The sequence below is a fragment of the Leucoraja erinacea genome, chromosome 2 (assembly GCF_028641065.1).
Source record: "Leucoraja erinacea ecotype New England chromosome 2, Leri_hhj_1, whole genome shotgun sequence".
In the NCBI taxonomy this organism is placed as follows: domain Eukaryota; kingdom Metazoa; phylum Chordata; class Chondrichthyes; order Rajiformes; family Rajidae; genus Leucoraja; species Leucoraja erinaceus.
Genome location: NC_073378.1, coordinates 4,992,362 through 5,008,486, shown reverse-complemented (window position 1 = coordinate 5,008,486; position 16,125 = coordinate 4,992,362). Strand labels below are relative to the sequence as shown.

At 43.5% G+C, this 16,125-nt stretch overlaps 1 protein-coding gene across 1 annotated transcript in view; it reads left to right on the top strand.

Annotated features, from left to right (window-relative positions):
• Positions 1-7,987: 7,987 nt before the first annotated feature.
• Positions 7,988-16,125, top strand: part of sh3bp5b (SH3-domain binding protein 5b (BTK-associated)) — a 74,396-nt gene continuing 66,258 nt past the window's right edge. Inside the window, exon 1 of the mRNA XM_055651052.1 lies at positions 7,988-9,101. Within this exon, the coding sequence (XP_055507027.1) occupies positions 9,030-9,101 (72 nt within the window). The 5' untranslated portion in view covers positions 7,988-9,029. The remainder of the gene's footprint in view (positions 9,102-16,125) is intronic.

Here is a 16,125-nt window from a genome sequence, read left to right as displayed (position 1 = left end):
TGCTGCTGCACCCGCTGAGTTTCTCCAGCACTTTTGTCTACCTTCGATTTTCCAGCATCTGCAGTTCCTTCTCAAACACCTCAACAATGTTATATGTTTCTATAACATCCCCTCTCATCCTTTTAAATGCCAGTGAATACGAGCCCATCATTTAACCTCCTAACCACTCTATGCTATCCTGGAAAGGTTCCAGTTTTTAAAATATTCATAATGACTTTTTTTAAGGACTGAGCCAGTTCAAGTAATTTTCCTGTCAGCCAGGCGTAGTTGCAATACGATAATGCAATGGCAAGCGGGGAGCTGATTTAAACCAGACCAATTTGTTATGCACTGCTGCAAAATCTCTTTTTTATTACCTCAGCGCTTCTTTACACTGCCCGTTCCTGCTAAAAGTGTGCAAAAGTTCATTGCCATCTCATATGAAGATATGCCTGAAAATTCAATGCCAAATGGGGTACAGGGGGCTGCCTTGTAACTCTGCCATAGGTGTTAAAATGTCCTATGGGATACTGTTCTGGATCTCAGTAATTCCAGTTTTAAACAATATTTCCAGATGTATGAGCAAGCTAATGTAAGAAAATTGGCAGTGTCTTAAAATATCATGCTGCTGAGGGTGAGTGGTGTAATTGGAGCCCTGCTACAAGTTTAACTTTGGCCTGAGCCATTGGGCGGGGACTGGGTAAGGAGAAGAGAAATGCTATGGAAAGAACAGAGTCAACATTTCTGGTTGAAAATCCTTTCTCAGGGTAAGGAGAATCAAATCATTGACGAACACCTCTGAACGTTCCTCAGCCAAGCCAAGAGGAACAGGAATTCACCTTCGAATCCCACAAGGAAAGTTTAGCCTTTCTCTCCTCTACCTGGTTTTGATCTTTGGAAGACCCCGGTGATCAAAGATGATTTGCTTCCAGTCTAGTTTTGTGCAATGCGAAGTAGTTAATGAGGCCAACATGGCAATGACAGATCCACCAGTCCCCAATTAGTTTAACTGATCACCGCACTTAGAGGGCAGTCTAATAGCAAAAGGATTTAAGTATAGGAGCAGGGAGGTTCTACTGCAGTTGTACAGGGTCTTGGTGAGACCACACCTGGAGTATTGCATACAGTATTGATCTCCTAATATGAGGAAAGACATTCTTGCCATAGAGGGAGTACAGAGAAGGTTCACCAGACTGATTCCTGGGATGGCAGGACTTTCATATGAAGAAAGACTGGATAGACTCGGCTTGTACTCGCTAGAATTTAGAAGATTGAGAGGGGATCTTATAGAAACTTACAAAATTCTTAAGTGGTTGGACAGGCTAGATGCAGGAAGATTGTTCCCGATGTTGGGGAAGTCCAGAACAAGGGGTCACAATTCAAGGATAAGGGGGAAATCTTTTAGGACCGAGATGAGAAAAATATTTTTCACACAGAGAGTGATGAATCTCTGGAATTCTCTGCCGCTGAAGGTATTTGAGGCCACAGTTCATTGGCTATGTTTAAGAGGGAGTTAGATGTGGCCCTTGTGGCTAAAGGGATCAGGGGGTATGGAGAGAAGGCAGGTACAGGATACTGAGTTGGATGATCAGCCATGATCATATTGAATGGCGGTGCAGGCTCGAAGGGCCGAATGGCCTACTCCTGCACCTATTTTCTATGTTTCTAATTCAATTCCAGCTCTATGGCAAGATGGACTTATTTTTGGCCTAAAGTATGTTCCCTTTTGGTGGCAATAATCAGTGATTAGCCAATCTTGCTGTTCATACCCATATTCATCAGCGTCGCACAATATTCAGAGTTGGTTAGTAAGTGATTGCCAATGGTTCCTTCCCTTAGAATTACAAATTATTGTAATTTTACCTCAAGAGTAGCTCAGTCTGAATGCCTCATACATGCAGCTTCTCTAATCTCCTCTGATGAATACTTTGCCAACTCTCCCACCATCTCATTGAAACCATTTAGTTTGTTTGAATCGTCACCTCATTGGATTCATATACTGACCACCTCATTGGATTGATTTAGAAATATAGAAAATAGGCCGGAGTAGGCCATCCGGCCTCTCCAGCCAGCACCGCCATTCAATGTGATAATGGCTGATCATCCAAAATCAGTGTCCCGTTCCTGCTTTCTCCCCATATCCCTTGATTCCATTAGATCTGCCCTCAGAGCTATATCTAACTTTCTCTTAAAAAACATCCAGTGAATAGGCCTCCACTGGTTTCTGTGGCGGAGAATTCCACAGATTCACAACTCTCTGGGTGAAAAGGGTTTTCCTCATCTCAGTCCTTAATGGCCTACCTCTTATTCTTAAACTGTGACCCTGGTACTGGACTCCCCCAATATCGGGAACATTTTTCCTGCATCTAGCCTGTCCAATCCCTTAAGAATTTAATGTTTCTATAAGATAACCTCTCATCCTTCTAAATTCCAGTGAATATAAGCCCAGTCGATCCATTCTTTACCCCAGTTATATTAACCAACTCATTGGATTCATACAGTTTTGTTATATTGACCAACTCATTGGATCCATTCAATCTAGTTGTATTAACCACCTTATGGGGTCAAGGAAAGAGCGTTCACGTCGGGGCCCTGTTTCTACCAATCTATCCCCTACCACGCGCAAGAAACACAAGAAGCACAAGACGCAATTGTATGCAAATGCCGAGAAGTGTGTTCAGCTCTGGCTGAACAATTTCTAACCTTGTGATGTGGACTCTATATTGCCATAGAGGGAGTACAGAGAAGGTTCACCAGACTGATTCCTGGGATGACAGGACTTCATATGAAGAAAGACTGGATAGACTTGGCTTGTACTCGCTAGAATTTAGAAGATTGAGGGGGGATCTCATAGAAACGCACAAAATTCTTAAGGGGTGGACAGGCCAGATGCAGGAAGATTGTTCCCGATGTTGGGGAAGTCCAGAACAAGGGGTCACAGTTTAAGGATAAGGGGGAAATCTTTTAGGACCGAGATGTGAAAAAAGAATTTCACACAGAGAGTGGTGAATCTGTGGAATTCTCTGCCACAGAAGGTAGTTGAGGCCAGTTCATTGGCTATATTTAAGAGGGAGTTAGATGTGATCCTTGTGGTTAAAGGGATCAGGGGGTATGGAGAGAAGGCAGGTACAGGATACTGAGTTGGATGATCAGCCATGATCATATTGGATGGCGGTGCAGGCTCGAAGGGCCGAATGGCCTATTCCTGCACCTATTTTCTATATTTCTATAAGAAGAACCACCTTATCTGATCCATTTGCCATTGCTCTATATTTTTAACTTTGGACTTGAATCATACAAAATGCCAGTGTGTAAACTATGATTTTGACACTCTTGCACTTAAATACGTTTGCCCCTATGTATAGTAAGATTTTTACTGATCTGTATGCAAAAAAATGGGAATATAAACAAATAACAATATAACAATTACAGCATGGAAACAGGCCATCTTGACCCTTCTAGTCCGTGCCGAACACGTATTCTCCCCTAGTCCCATATACCTGCATTCAGACCATAACCCTCCATTCCTTTCCTGTCCATATAACTATCCAATTTATTTTTAAATGATAAAAACGAACCTGCCTCCACCACCTTCATTGGAAGCTCATTCCACACAGCCACCACTCTCTGAGTAAAGACGTTCCCCCTCATGTTACCCCTAAACTTCTGTCCCTTATTTCTCAAGTCATGTCCCCTTGTTTGAATCTTCCCTACTCTCAGTGGGAAAAGCTTATCCACGTCAACTCTGTCTATCCCTCTCATCATTTTAAAGACCTCTATCAAGTCCCTCCTTAACCTTCTGCGCTCCAAAGAATAAAGCCCTAACTTGTTCAACCTTTCTGTGTAACTTAGTTGCTGAAACCCAGGCAACATTCTAGTAAATCTCCCCTGTACTCTCTCTATTTTGTTGACATCCTTCCTATAATTAGGCGACCAAAATTGTACACCATACTCCAGAATTGGCCTCACCAATGCCTTGTACAATTTTAACATTACATCCCAGCTTCTATACTCAATGCTCTGATTTATAAAGGCCAGCACATCAAAAGCTTTCTTTACCACCCTATCTACATGAGATTCCACCTTCAGGGAACTGTGCATGGTACCAAGGATATCAAGTACCATTAGATATCACTGTATCAAGGTAAGTGTGACAATAATGTACCTATGAACCATTGATTGGTTCCATCGACCACCTCATTGGAGCTGTTCAGTCTGGTTGTATTGTGGACCTGTGTCTTTTGCCTGACCTCAAGAGAGCAGTAAGAGAGATGCCTGAACCCAGACCCCCAGTCTAGACGGCAGCCAACGCTCTGCGATCTATGGGCTGTTCCCAGTGACACGTCCTGAGACAAACTTTAACAGATGCTGAAAGGTTGGGTGCTTTGTCCTGCCTGAAGCTTGTCGGTTTTCCAGTGTGAGAAGATATCCAAAGTGAAAGCTGCCAACTGGCACATTCCACGATGCAGGAGCATGTTCCAAGATTTAGCTCTTAGGGCTACAGGAATCGAGGGATTTGGAGAAAAAGCAGGAACGGGGTACTGATTTTAGATGATCTGCTATGATCATATTGAATGGCGGTGCTGGCTCGAAGGGCCGAATGGCCTACTTCTGCACCTATTTTCTATGTTTCTAATTCAATTCCAGCTCTATGGCAAGATGGACTTGGTCTTGAGTATGTTCCCTTTTGGTGGCAATAATCAGTGATTAGCCAATCTTGCTGTTCATACCCATATTCATCAGCGTCGCACAATATTCAGAGCTGGTTAGTAAGTGATTGCCAATGGTTCCTTCCCTTAGAGTTACAAATTATTGTAATTTTACCTCAAGAGTAGCTCAGTCTGAATGCCTCATACATGCTGCTTCTCTAATCTCCTCTGATGAATACTTTGCCAACTCTCTCACCATCTCATTGAAACCATTTAGTTTGTTTGAATTGACACCTCATTGGATTCATATACTGACCACCTCATTAGATTGATTTAGAAATATAGAAAATAGGCCGGATTAGGCCATCCGGCCTCTCGAGCCAGCACCGCCATTCAATGTGATCATGGCTGATCATCCAAAATCAGTGGCCCATTCCTGCTTTCTCCCCGTATCCCTTGATTCCGTTAGCCCTCAGAGCTATATCTAACTTTCTCTTAAAAACATCCAGTGAATTGGCCTCCACTGGTTTCTGTGGTGGAGAATTCCACAGATTCACAACTCTCTGGGTGAAAAGGGTTTTCCTCATCTCAGTCCTTAATGGCCTACCGCTTATTCTTAAACTGTGACCCCTGGTACTGGACTCCCCCAGTATCAGGAACATTTTTCCTGCATCTAGCCTGTCCAATCCCTTAAGAATTTAATGTTTGTATAAGATTCCCTCTCATCCTTCTAAATTCCGGTGAATATAAGCCCAGTCGATCCATTCTTTAGCCCAGTTATATTGACCAACTCATTGGATTCATACAGTTTTGTTATATTGACCAACTCATTGGATCCATTCAATCTAGTTGTATTAACCACCTTATGGGGTCAAGGAAAGAGCGTTCACGTCGGGGCCCTGTTTCTACCAATCTATCCCCTACCACGCGCAAGAAACACAAGAAGCACAAGACGCAATTGTATGCAAATGCCGAGAAGTGTGTTCAGCTCTGGCTGAACAATTTCTAACCTTGTGATGTGGACTCTATATTGCCATAGAGGGAGTACAGAGAAGGTTCACCAGACTGATTCCTGGGATGACAGGACTTCATATGAAGAAAGACTGGATAGACTTGGCTTGTACTCGCTAGAATTTAGAAGATTGAGGGGGGGATCTCATAGAAACGCACAAAATTCTTAAGGGGTTGGACAGGCTAGATGCAGGAAGATTGTTCCAGATGTTGGGGAAGTCCAGAACAAGGGGTCACAGTTTAAGGATAAGGGGGAAATCTTTTAGGACCGAGATGTGAAAAAAGAATTTCACACAGAGAGTGGTGAATCTGTGGAATTCTCAGCCACAGAAGGTAGTTGAGGCCAGTTCATTGGCTATATTTAAGAGGGAGTTAGATGTGACCCTTGTGGCTAAAGAGATCAGGGGGTATGGAGAGAAGGCAGGTACAGGATACTGAGTTGGATGATTAGCCATGATCATATTGAATGGCGGTGCAGGCTCGAAGGGCCGAATGGCCTACTCCTGCACCTATTTTCTATATTTCTATAAGAAGAACCACCTTATCTGATCCATTTGCCATTGCACTATATTTTTAACTTTGGACTTGAATCATACAAAATGCCAGTGTGTAAACTATGATTTTGACACTCTTGCACTTAAATATGTTTGCCCCTATGTATAGTAAGAATTTTACTGATCTGTATGCAAAACAATGGGAATATAACCATATAACCATATAACAATTACAGCACGGAAACAGGCCATCTCGAACTTTCTAGTCCGTGCCGAACACGTATTCTCCCCTAGTCCCATACACCTGCGCTCAGACCATAACCCTCCATTCCTTTCCCGTCCATATAACTATCCAATTTATTTTTAAATGATAAAAACGAACCTGCCTCCACCACCTTCACTGGAAGCTCATTCCACACAGCCACCACTCTCTGAGTAAAGAAGTTCCCCTTCATGTTACCCCTAAACTTCTGTCCCTTAATTCTCAAATCATGTCCTCTTGTTTGAATCTTCCCTACGCTCAGTGGGAAAAGCTTATCCACGTCAACTCTGTCTATCCCTCTCATCATTTTAAAGACCTCTATCAAGTCCCCCCTTAACCTTCTGCGCTCCAAAGAATAAAGCCCTAACTTGTTCAACCTTTCTGTGTAACTTAGTTGCTGAAACCCAGGCAAAATTCTAGTAAATCTCCTCTGTACTCTCTCTATTTTGTTGACATCCTTCCTATAATTAGGCGACCAAAATTGTACACCATACTCCAGAATTGGCCTCACCAATGCCTTGTACAATTTTAACATTACATCCCAACTTCTATACTCAATGCTCTGATTTATAAAGGCCAGCATGCCATAAGCTTTCTTTACCACCCTATCTACATGAGATTCCACTTTCAGGGAACTGTGCACAGTACCAAGGATATCAAGTACCATTAGATATCACTGTACCAAGGTAAGTATGACCATAATGTACCTATGAACCATTGATTGGTTCCATCGACCACCTCATTGGAGCTGTTCAGTCTGGCTGTATTGTGGACCTGTGTCTTTTGCCTGACCTCAAGAGAGCAGTAAGAGAGATGCCTGAACCCAGACCCCCAGTCTAGACGGCAGCCAACGCTCTGCGATCTATGGGCTGTTCCCAGTGACACGTCCTGAGACAAACTTTAACAGATGCTGAAAGGTTGGGTGCTTTGTCCTGCCTGAAGCTTGTCGGTTTTCCAGAGTAAGAAGATATCCAAAGTGAAAGCTGCCAACTGGCACATTCCACGATGCAGGAGCATGTTCCAAGATTTAGCTCTTAGGGCTACAGGAATCGAGGGATTTGGAGAAAAAGCAGGAACAGCGTACTGATTTAAGATGATCTGCTATGATCATATTGAATGGCGGTGCTGGCTCGAAGGGCCGAATGGCCTACTCCTGCACCCATTTTTCTATCTTTCTATGTGTTTAGTGACACTGAATTTCAACACTGCCTCCACAAGGATTTTGTAGGGGTGGACCACAGTCTAATCTGCCCCTTTAGGGATTAGATTCTGTGTCAGAGCCTCTTAAACCTTTCATGGCAGGGTGTTTTGTTTAAAAGGGAAACATGCATTGCAAGAGATTGTATTAATTTGCTGCCACGTTGCATGTAAAGAAAGTCATGGATTTATTATTCATAAAAACACCTGCAGGAATAACAATATATAGTTGGGGAAAAAAAATCTGATTTTGGGGCACGTGGATCAATGTACTTGTCACTCCAATAACTACTGTTAAAACATATGTAAATGTATTACTGTTAATTTAAAAAGTACAAATCAAGTCCATCTGGTTTTTCTCATTATAAATTGGCCCAGGAGATGACAGGGAAGACAAAGCATTAAGATGGTATTTCACAGAAGGAAAAAAAAGCCTCAGTGACATGCGTGTTTTAAAACATGTTATCTGGATCAACATTCCACTTGGCTGAACGTTAGGAAGCAAATTCCAGCCGCAAAGAACGGCGATGTTCTTTCTAAAACCAGCCCGTTATTTCTAACCTAAACCAGGACCTTTCCCCAAAAGACATGCAATGGAACCCACCCCTAATCTGGCCTCGGGGAAGGTACAACCCCTAATGGATAAACATCACGTTGTTGAATTGGAACTCACCAATGGGGGAATTAAGCAAATTAAAGGGGTTGGCAAATGACATGGCATCGGGGGGGAAGAGGATGCTACTAATTGTCTCGCTGCACAAGAAGTCTGGGTGGACAGGGGGTTTGTTTTAAAAGCAGAGTTAGGCATTAATACGTGGCAGGATTTCTTTGCAAGAGGAGGGGAGCTGAGACTAGAGCCCTGGCTTGCTTCGTGTCAGTGTCTGGATGTAACAAAGCGGGGGTGAGCGAGGGGAAGAGGCGGAGTCGGCAGCCCGGCGCTGCTAACCAAAGATTACAGAGTGGATCTTTGCTGCTAACTCCAGCGAGCAGCCTCAGCAGCAGCAGCAATAACCCGAGTGCTGGTGAAACGCCAGCGCTGCTCCCCATTGTGTCAGAGCGGAGATTGCCTGCTTCACTGGCGCAGTCAGTCTACAAGCTGAAGCGGAGGATACATTTAGAAGTCGCCTGTCCTCCACATCCTCCTCCTCCTCCTCGCAAGGACCTGGAGAGGCGGAGGCTGAAACACGGCGGCGCCTTTCCTCTGGCCGTCTTTACAGTTCTTGGCTCAATGTGTGCTCTTTTCTACTGACAGTGGATCTGTTCCCTCGCCGAGCGGAGCCAGCTTTAGATCCAGAGTGTCCGCCAGATGCTGCTGAAGGCGACCCCGCTCCTTCGGCCCATCCTATTGAGTTTGCCCCATCTCCCCTCGGGTATCTTGGAATATTAAACATATAAACATATATATATCTGCAAGAATATACAAATACAAGCAACAAAATGGACGGGTTGTCGAAGAGGAATGAGAAGTTGGAAGTGCCAGAGGAGGAAGAAGTGGATCCGAGAATTCAGGTGATTACATTGTAAAACCTTTTGTGTATTTATGGCTGTCGGCTTCATTCTGCACGATAACGTTGAAACTGGTTTGAACGCTTTTTTTTTATTGACGACGAATGATAAATTCTGGTCGTTCAGGGTTTGGAATAACAGTTTTAGTTTCTATTTGTGTAATCCACTTTAACCCTTCTCCCAGTGCCCCGACCTACAGTATAGATCCCTGTATTGTTCTTTACAGTAAAGCCAATATTACAACCGATAACATCCCACTGCGTAGGAAAACCATTATAAACCTCAGCATTAGAGTCCACCGAGCACTACACCCCTTTTTGACAATGTAGAGTAATAATCTCGGTATTGTAATTTGCTGTAACTCGGAATGTTAAAATCCAGTACCAGATATGAATAATAACCTCATGTTATTGATCACAGTATATGCCAACATTATAAACTATAATAAATAATGCCTATACTCTGTAATAACCTTCTTATAATCTATAATCAAATCCATGATATTATGCTTTGTAGTTAACTCCATTATTACACTATACAGTAAAACCCATAGCCGACCATATGATGAGCCCCTTATCTAGAGCAAGACTTTCATCTGATTCACTATGCTACAGTCTGTTGGTATATTATAAATGCTCCTTAATATAAGACGAATTAAGCTTCCTTATAATATTATTCAGAAAACAGAATATTAAAAACTTTTTTGTGCTATATCATAATCTGTGGTAAGACCAATACTGTTTCACACAGAAACCCTCTTATCAAAATCTACACTAAAAATCCATGTATAAAACATCATATCATATAGGAAGACCCAGGCTAATTGGTTTCCCCGATTACAATCTCCAATAGGACCCTGATGTATTTCTATATACCGTAAGGCACTTACTGGATCATGTGGTAATTCTTTGTAATCTCCAATGACCCCTGCATTATTTACAGTAAGCCTCAATGTTACACGAGGGTACAAAGCAAAAGAGAATGGAAAATGCGAATCCTCTACAGCATAGAAACGCTCTCGTAATGTACAATAAGGTCACTGCATGATTTACTGTACATTCCACACAGGATTCATATTTTATATACTGAGATCCACAGTAAAATATACAATAAAATTCCTTGTATTAATATTTACATATAGCATTTTGACCCAACAAAAGATCTGTAATGTGTAGGAAGGAACTGCAGATGCTGGTTTAAACCAAAGATGGACACAAAAAGCTGGAGTAACTCAACAGGTCAGACAGCATCTCTGGTGAAAAGGAATGGGTAATGCTTCGGGTCGAAATCCTTCTTCACAATTCTCCAGTTTTTTGTGCCTATCAAAAGATCTGTAATAATCCATATAGTAACCCCCTTTCTGTTGTATGATAAGATCTTATGATGTGTATTAAAGCCATTACATTACATTATAATTTGCAGTAATAACATGTGTATTATGATCTCTAGTACAACCTTCTTAATTTAATCCAAAATCTTCCTACATAACTTATAGAAAGACCTCATTTTTAGAACGGCAAACCTCTGTTATAATCTACAGTAAACATGTTATTCCATTACAATGCCATTAGTTTTTCAAGTTATCTGTTATAAGCCTTGCATTATAATCTATTGTTTGCCAGTGATATAATTCAACGTATGACCTCTATAATTTTATTTTAAAAATCTCCTGTATTATAATCCTCTACTGCGTAGAAGTCCTCTTGTAGTCTACAATCAGGTCACTTGTTATGATTTAATGAAATCTACAAGTTCACCTTCCACTTTCAGGCAGCCCCAACACTGTTGTCCTTGTAGAGGACAAAGGGTTGGAAGATGGTGCCAGTGTACCTTTGGAGCAAGGACTGTTTGACGTAAGCAAAAAAAGGCAGGCAAAGCTGGGGCCATGTGAGTGTCCATGGTTATACCTTTAACTTGAGGACAGTTGGAGGAGTCAAAGGAGGAGTTGTTGAAGATGAGGACAGGTTCTGCCAGGCAGAGAAGAATGGTGGTAGAGGGAACCTGATAGTTTCTTCCTTGAACGGAGACCCAGAGGCCCCCGGGGGGGGGGATAGAGGGTAAAGGGACTGGATGTCCATTTCAAAGATGCGGCAATCATCAGAATTAAACATCATTGAAGTGTCAAAGAACACGTGAGGTGTCACGGATGTAGGTTGGAAGGGTCTCGGCCCGAAAAGTCACCCACTCCAGCATTTTGTGTCTACCTTTGATTTAAACCAGCATCTGCAGTTCTTTCTTACATAGAAACATAGAAACATAGAAAATAGGTGCAGGAGTTGACCATTCAATATGATCATGGCTGATCATCCAACTCGGTATCCTGTACCTGCCTTCTCTCCATACCCCCAATCCCTTTCTTGCCTACTTAGAAACTTAGAAAAATAGGTGTGGGAGTAGGCCATTCAGCCCTTCGCCATTCGATATGATAATGGCTGATCATCCAATGAGTATCCTGTACCTGCCTTCTCTCCATACCCCCCAATCCCTTTAGCCACAAGGGCCACATCTAACTCCCTCTTAAATATAGCAAATGAACTGGCCTCAACTACTTTCTGTGGCAGAGAATTCCACAGATTCACCACTCTCCGTGTGAATTTTTTTTTTCTCATCTCAGTCCTAAAAGACTTACCCCTTATCCTTAAACTGTGACCCCTTGTTCTGGACACAGGTTGGAAGGAACTGGACAAGGTGAGATAAAATAGAATCAAGATATTTGGAGGCTAGTTCTGAGAAGCAGGAGCAAGCAGAAACAACATAGCCCTGTTTGTGGATTTTTTGGAAGGAAATAGAAAGGGGGGCAGTAGGAGGCTGGGGAAGTGTAAGGTTAAAGGCTGTGGAGAGCAGATCGCCAGAGGTGATGAGATCAGTAACAGTCTGGCAGATGGTGAATTGGTGTTCATCTGTGGGATGGGTTAAGGGGTAGGCACTGTATAAGGAGGTGTCCTAGAGTTGGTAGACACAAAAAGCTGGAGTAACTCAGTGGGTCAGGCAGCATCTCTGGAGAAAAGCAATAGGTGACGTTTTGGGTTGAGACCTTTCTTCAGACTGAGAGTCAGGGGAATGTCTATCTGGCCTTGGCATGGTAGATTCAGGGACATTTTCTTCCCAGCTGTTATCAGGCAACTGAACCATCCTACCAATAACTAGGGAGCAGTCCGGATCTACTATCTACCTCGTAGGAGACCCTCAGACTATCTTTGATTGGACTACTAGCTTTACCTTGCACTAAATGTTATTCCTGTTATCATGTATCTGTACACTGTGGATTCTTCAATTGTATCTTTGTGTCATATTTTCATGTGTCATATTTACACTTGAAAATAAACTAAAAACTAGAGGTCAGTCACCAGGCTACACAATACCTCCCTTATCGGTGAGTTTGATAAGAATATTTGCATTGTTTCTTTATTTGCTACGTCAATGACTGCATTGGGGTTGCATCCTGCACCATGCAGAACTTGTTGATTCTTTTAACCTTCGATTCTTTTAACTTGTCCACTACTTTGCCCAGAAACTCACTTGAACTCCGACACCTCTCTCCCCATTCTATTCCATCACAGGGCACAGACTATTGACTGATGTCTACAATAAACACACTGTCTCCCAGAGTTATCTGGACTACAACCCCTCCCATTCTGTCTCTTGCCATCCTGTCTCTTGCCATCCCTTACCCTCAATTCCTCCGTCCCTGTCACATCTGCTCTTAAGATGAGGCTTTCTACTCTAGGACATCCCAGATGTTTCCCTCCCGTGTCCTTCCCTCACCCACATCTGTTCTGCAACCCATCATTCTTCTCCCACATCTCTGGAGAAAAGCAATAGGTGATGTTTCAGGTCGAAACCTTTCTTCAGTCCCATCTGATGAAGGGATTTGACCCAAAACATCACCGATTCCTTTTCTCCAGAGATGCTGTCTGGCCCTCTGAGTTACTCCAGCTTTTTGTGTCTATCCCCAGTTTATGTCTGCATCTGCAGTACCTTCCTACACATAGAGGAAATTTGGAGGTACACAAAAAAGCTGGAGAAACTCAGCGGGTGCAGCAGCATCTATGGAGCGAAGGAAATAGGCAACGTTTTGGGCCGAATCCCTTCTTCAAAGGAAACTTGGTCCTTGCCTTTACCCCACGGTTTCGGCCCGAAACGTTGCCTATTTCCTTCGCTCCATAGATGCTGCTGCACCCGCTGAGCTTCTCCAGCATTTTATGTGTACCTCCCCATTCAACACATCGTTTACTGATATTTCCCACACCTTCAACGTGATCCCTCCATCAGTTGTCAAGTCAAGTCAACTTTATTTGTCACCTACACATACGAGATGTGCAGTGAAATGAAAAGTGGCAATGCTCGCGGACTTTGTGCAAAAAGACAAACAAACAAACTACAAACAGAATGGAACAGAATGACATATTCACATATTACATATGTGTGTGAGGAAAGAAAAAGGAAAAAAACAACAATTTTAAAAAGCAGTAGAGTGGTTCAGTAAAGTTAGTCCCTGGAGAGATGGGAGTTTACAGTCCTAATGGCCTCTGGGAAGAAACTCCTTCTCATCCTCTCCGCTCACCGCATGGCAACGGAGGCGTTTGCCTGACCGTAGCAGCTGGAACAGTCCATTGCAGGGGTGGAAGGGGTCTCCCATGATCTTATTGGCTCTGGAGTTGTACCTCCTGATGTATAGTTCCTGCAGGGGGGCGAGTGAAGTTCCCATAGTGCATTTGGCCAAACGCACTACTCTCTGCAGAGCCTTCTTGTCCTGGGCAGAGCAATTCCCAAACCAAATCGTGATATTTTCGGACAAGATGCTTTCCACCGCCGCTGCGTAGAAGCACTGGAGGATCCTCGGAGACATTCTGAATTTCCTCAATTGCCTGAGGTGGTAAAGGCGCTGCCTTGCCTTACGAGTGCTGAGGCACGTGATGTCCATGTCATATCCTCAGAGATGTGGACTCCCAGATATTTAAAACAGTTCACCCTATCCACAGGATCCCCATTTATACTCAATGGAGTGTACGTCCTCGGATGATGTGCCCTCCTAAAGTCCACGATCAGCTCCTTTGTTTTTTTGATGTTCAAGAGGAGGCTGTTCTCCTGGCACCAGAGTGCTAGATCAGCCACCTCCTCCCAGTAGGCCTTCTCGTCGTTGTCTGAGATCAGGCCCACCACCACAGTGTCATCGGCAAATTTGATTATCGAGTTGGAGCTGAAGCTAGCCATACAGTCATGTGTGTACAAGGAGTACAATAGGGGGCTGAGGACACGATCCTGTGCTCAGGGTGAGGGACTTTGATGTATTCCCTCCCATCTTGACTACCTGGGGCCTGGCGGTGAGAAAGTCCAGGACCCAGGCACACAGGGGGGTGTTGAGCCCCAATTCCAGCAACTTCTCAGCAAGTCTGGTGGGGACTATTGTGTTGAAGGCTGAACTGTAGTCTATGAACAGCAGCCTCACATTTTTCTTTCCGCAGAGACCCGCTACCCCCCCCCCCCCCCCCCCCCCCCCCCCCCCCCCCCCCCCCCCCCCCCCCCCTTTTTCCTTGATTCATTCATCCATTCCTACCCTAAAGCATCCCATCCCCAGACATTTTTTCATGCACCAGCAGGCGATGTAACACCAGTCCCTTTACCTCCTCCCTCGCATCCATCTAAGGAACCCAGCAGCTCTTTGTCTTCTGCTTTTGGTGCTCCTGATGAGATGCCACTTATCTCACAGCCTTTTGCCTTCTTCCCATCTCTGGCCTTTGTCCACCCATCTGCAACTCAAGAACCTCTCCCACCTGCGTCCATCTATCAAGTAGACAAAAATGCTGGAGAAACTCAGCAGCTGCAGCGGCATCTATGGAACGCAGGAAATAGGCAACGTTTCGGGCCAAAACCCTTCTTCAGACTTTGTCAGGCCCCACCTTTCTATGAGCCATCTCCCCATCTCTACAATTATAACCTTATAACCATATAACAATTACAGCACGGAAACAGGCCATCTCGGCCCTACAAGTCCGTGCCGAACAACTTTTTTTCCCTTAGTCCCACCTGCCTGCACTCATACCATAACCCTCCATTCCCTTCTCATCCATATGCCTATCCAATTTATTTTTAAATGATACCAATGAACCTGCCTCCACCACTTCCACTGGAAGCTCATTCCACACCGCTACCACTCTCTGAGTAAAGAAGTTCCCCCTCATGTTACCCCTAAACTTCTGTCCCTTAATTCTGAAGTCATGTCCTCTTGTTTGAATCTTCCCTATTCTCAAAGGGGAAAGCTTGTCCACATCAACTCTGTCTATCCCTCTCATCATTTTAAAGACCTCTATCAAGTCCCCCCTTAACCTTCTGCGCTCCAGAGAATAAAGACCTAACTTATTCAACCTATCTCTGTAACTTAGTTGTTGAAACCCAGGCAACATTCTAGTAAATCTCCTCTGTACTCTCTCTATTTTGTTGACATCCTTCCTATAATTGGGCGACCAAAATTGTACACCATACTCCAGATTTGGTCTCACCAATGCCTTGTACAATTTTAACATTACATCCCAGCTTCTATACTCAATGCTCTGATTTATAAAGGCTAGCATACCAAAAGCCTGATGCTAGCATACCAATTAGCCTAATGTCTGGTCTTAACCTAAAATGTTGTCTATCCATATTCTCCAGAGATACTGCCTGACCCGACGAGTTACTCAGCACTTTGTGTCTTTTTTGTAAAGCAGCATCTGCAGTTCCTTGCACCTGTCATTCTCAGAGGCTTGCATGCAGATGGCCATTTGCTATTTCTGTTAAAATTGCATTTCCTTTTTAAGTGGCGGTTTTCTGCAAGCTACTCTGCTATGACTTGTACGAGAAGTAGACTGTTGCAGAGATTAATGATATAGCTGGATAAAATGTTACTTCTGACCTCCCTTGGGTGAAGTAGAACCATTTAGTTGCAAGAGATTCTCAATGATTGGTGGGTGGGAGGGGCAGCCTTTGATTGTTTTCTGAATTCAGACTACATGTTCCTACTTTAAAAATAGCTCTCTCTTGTAAACAA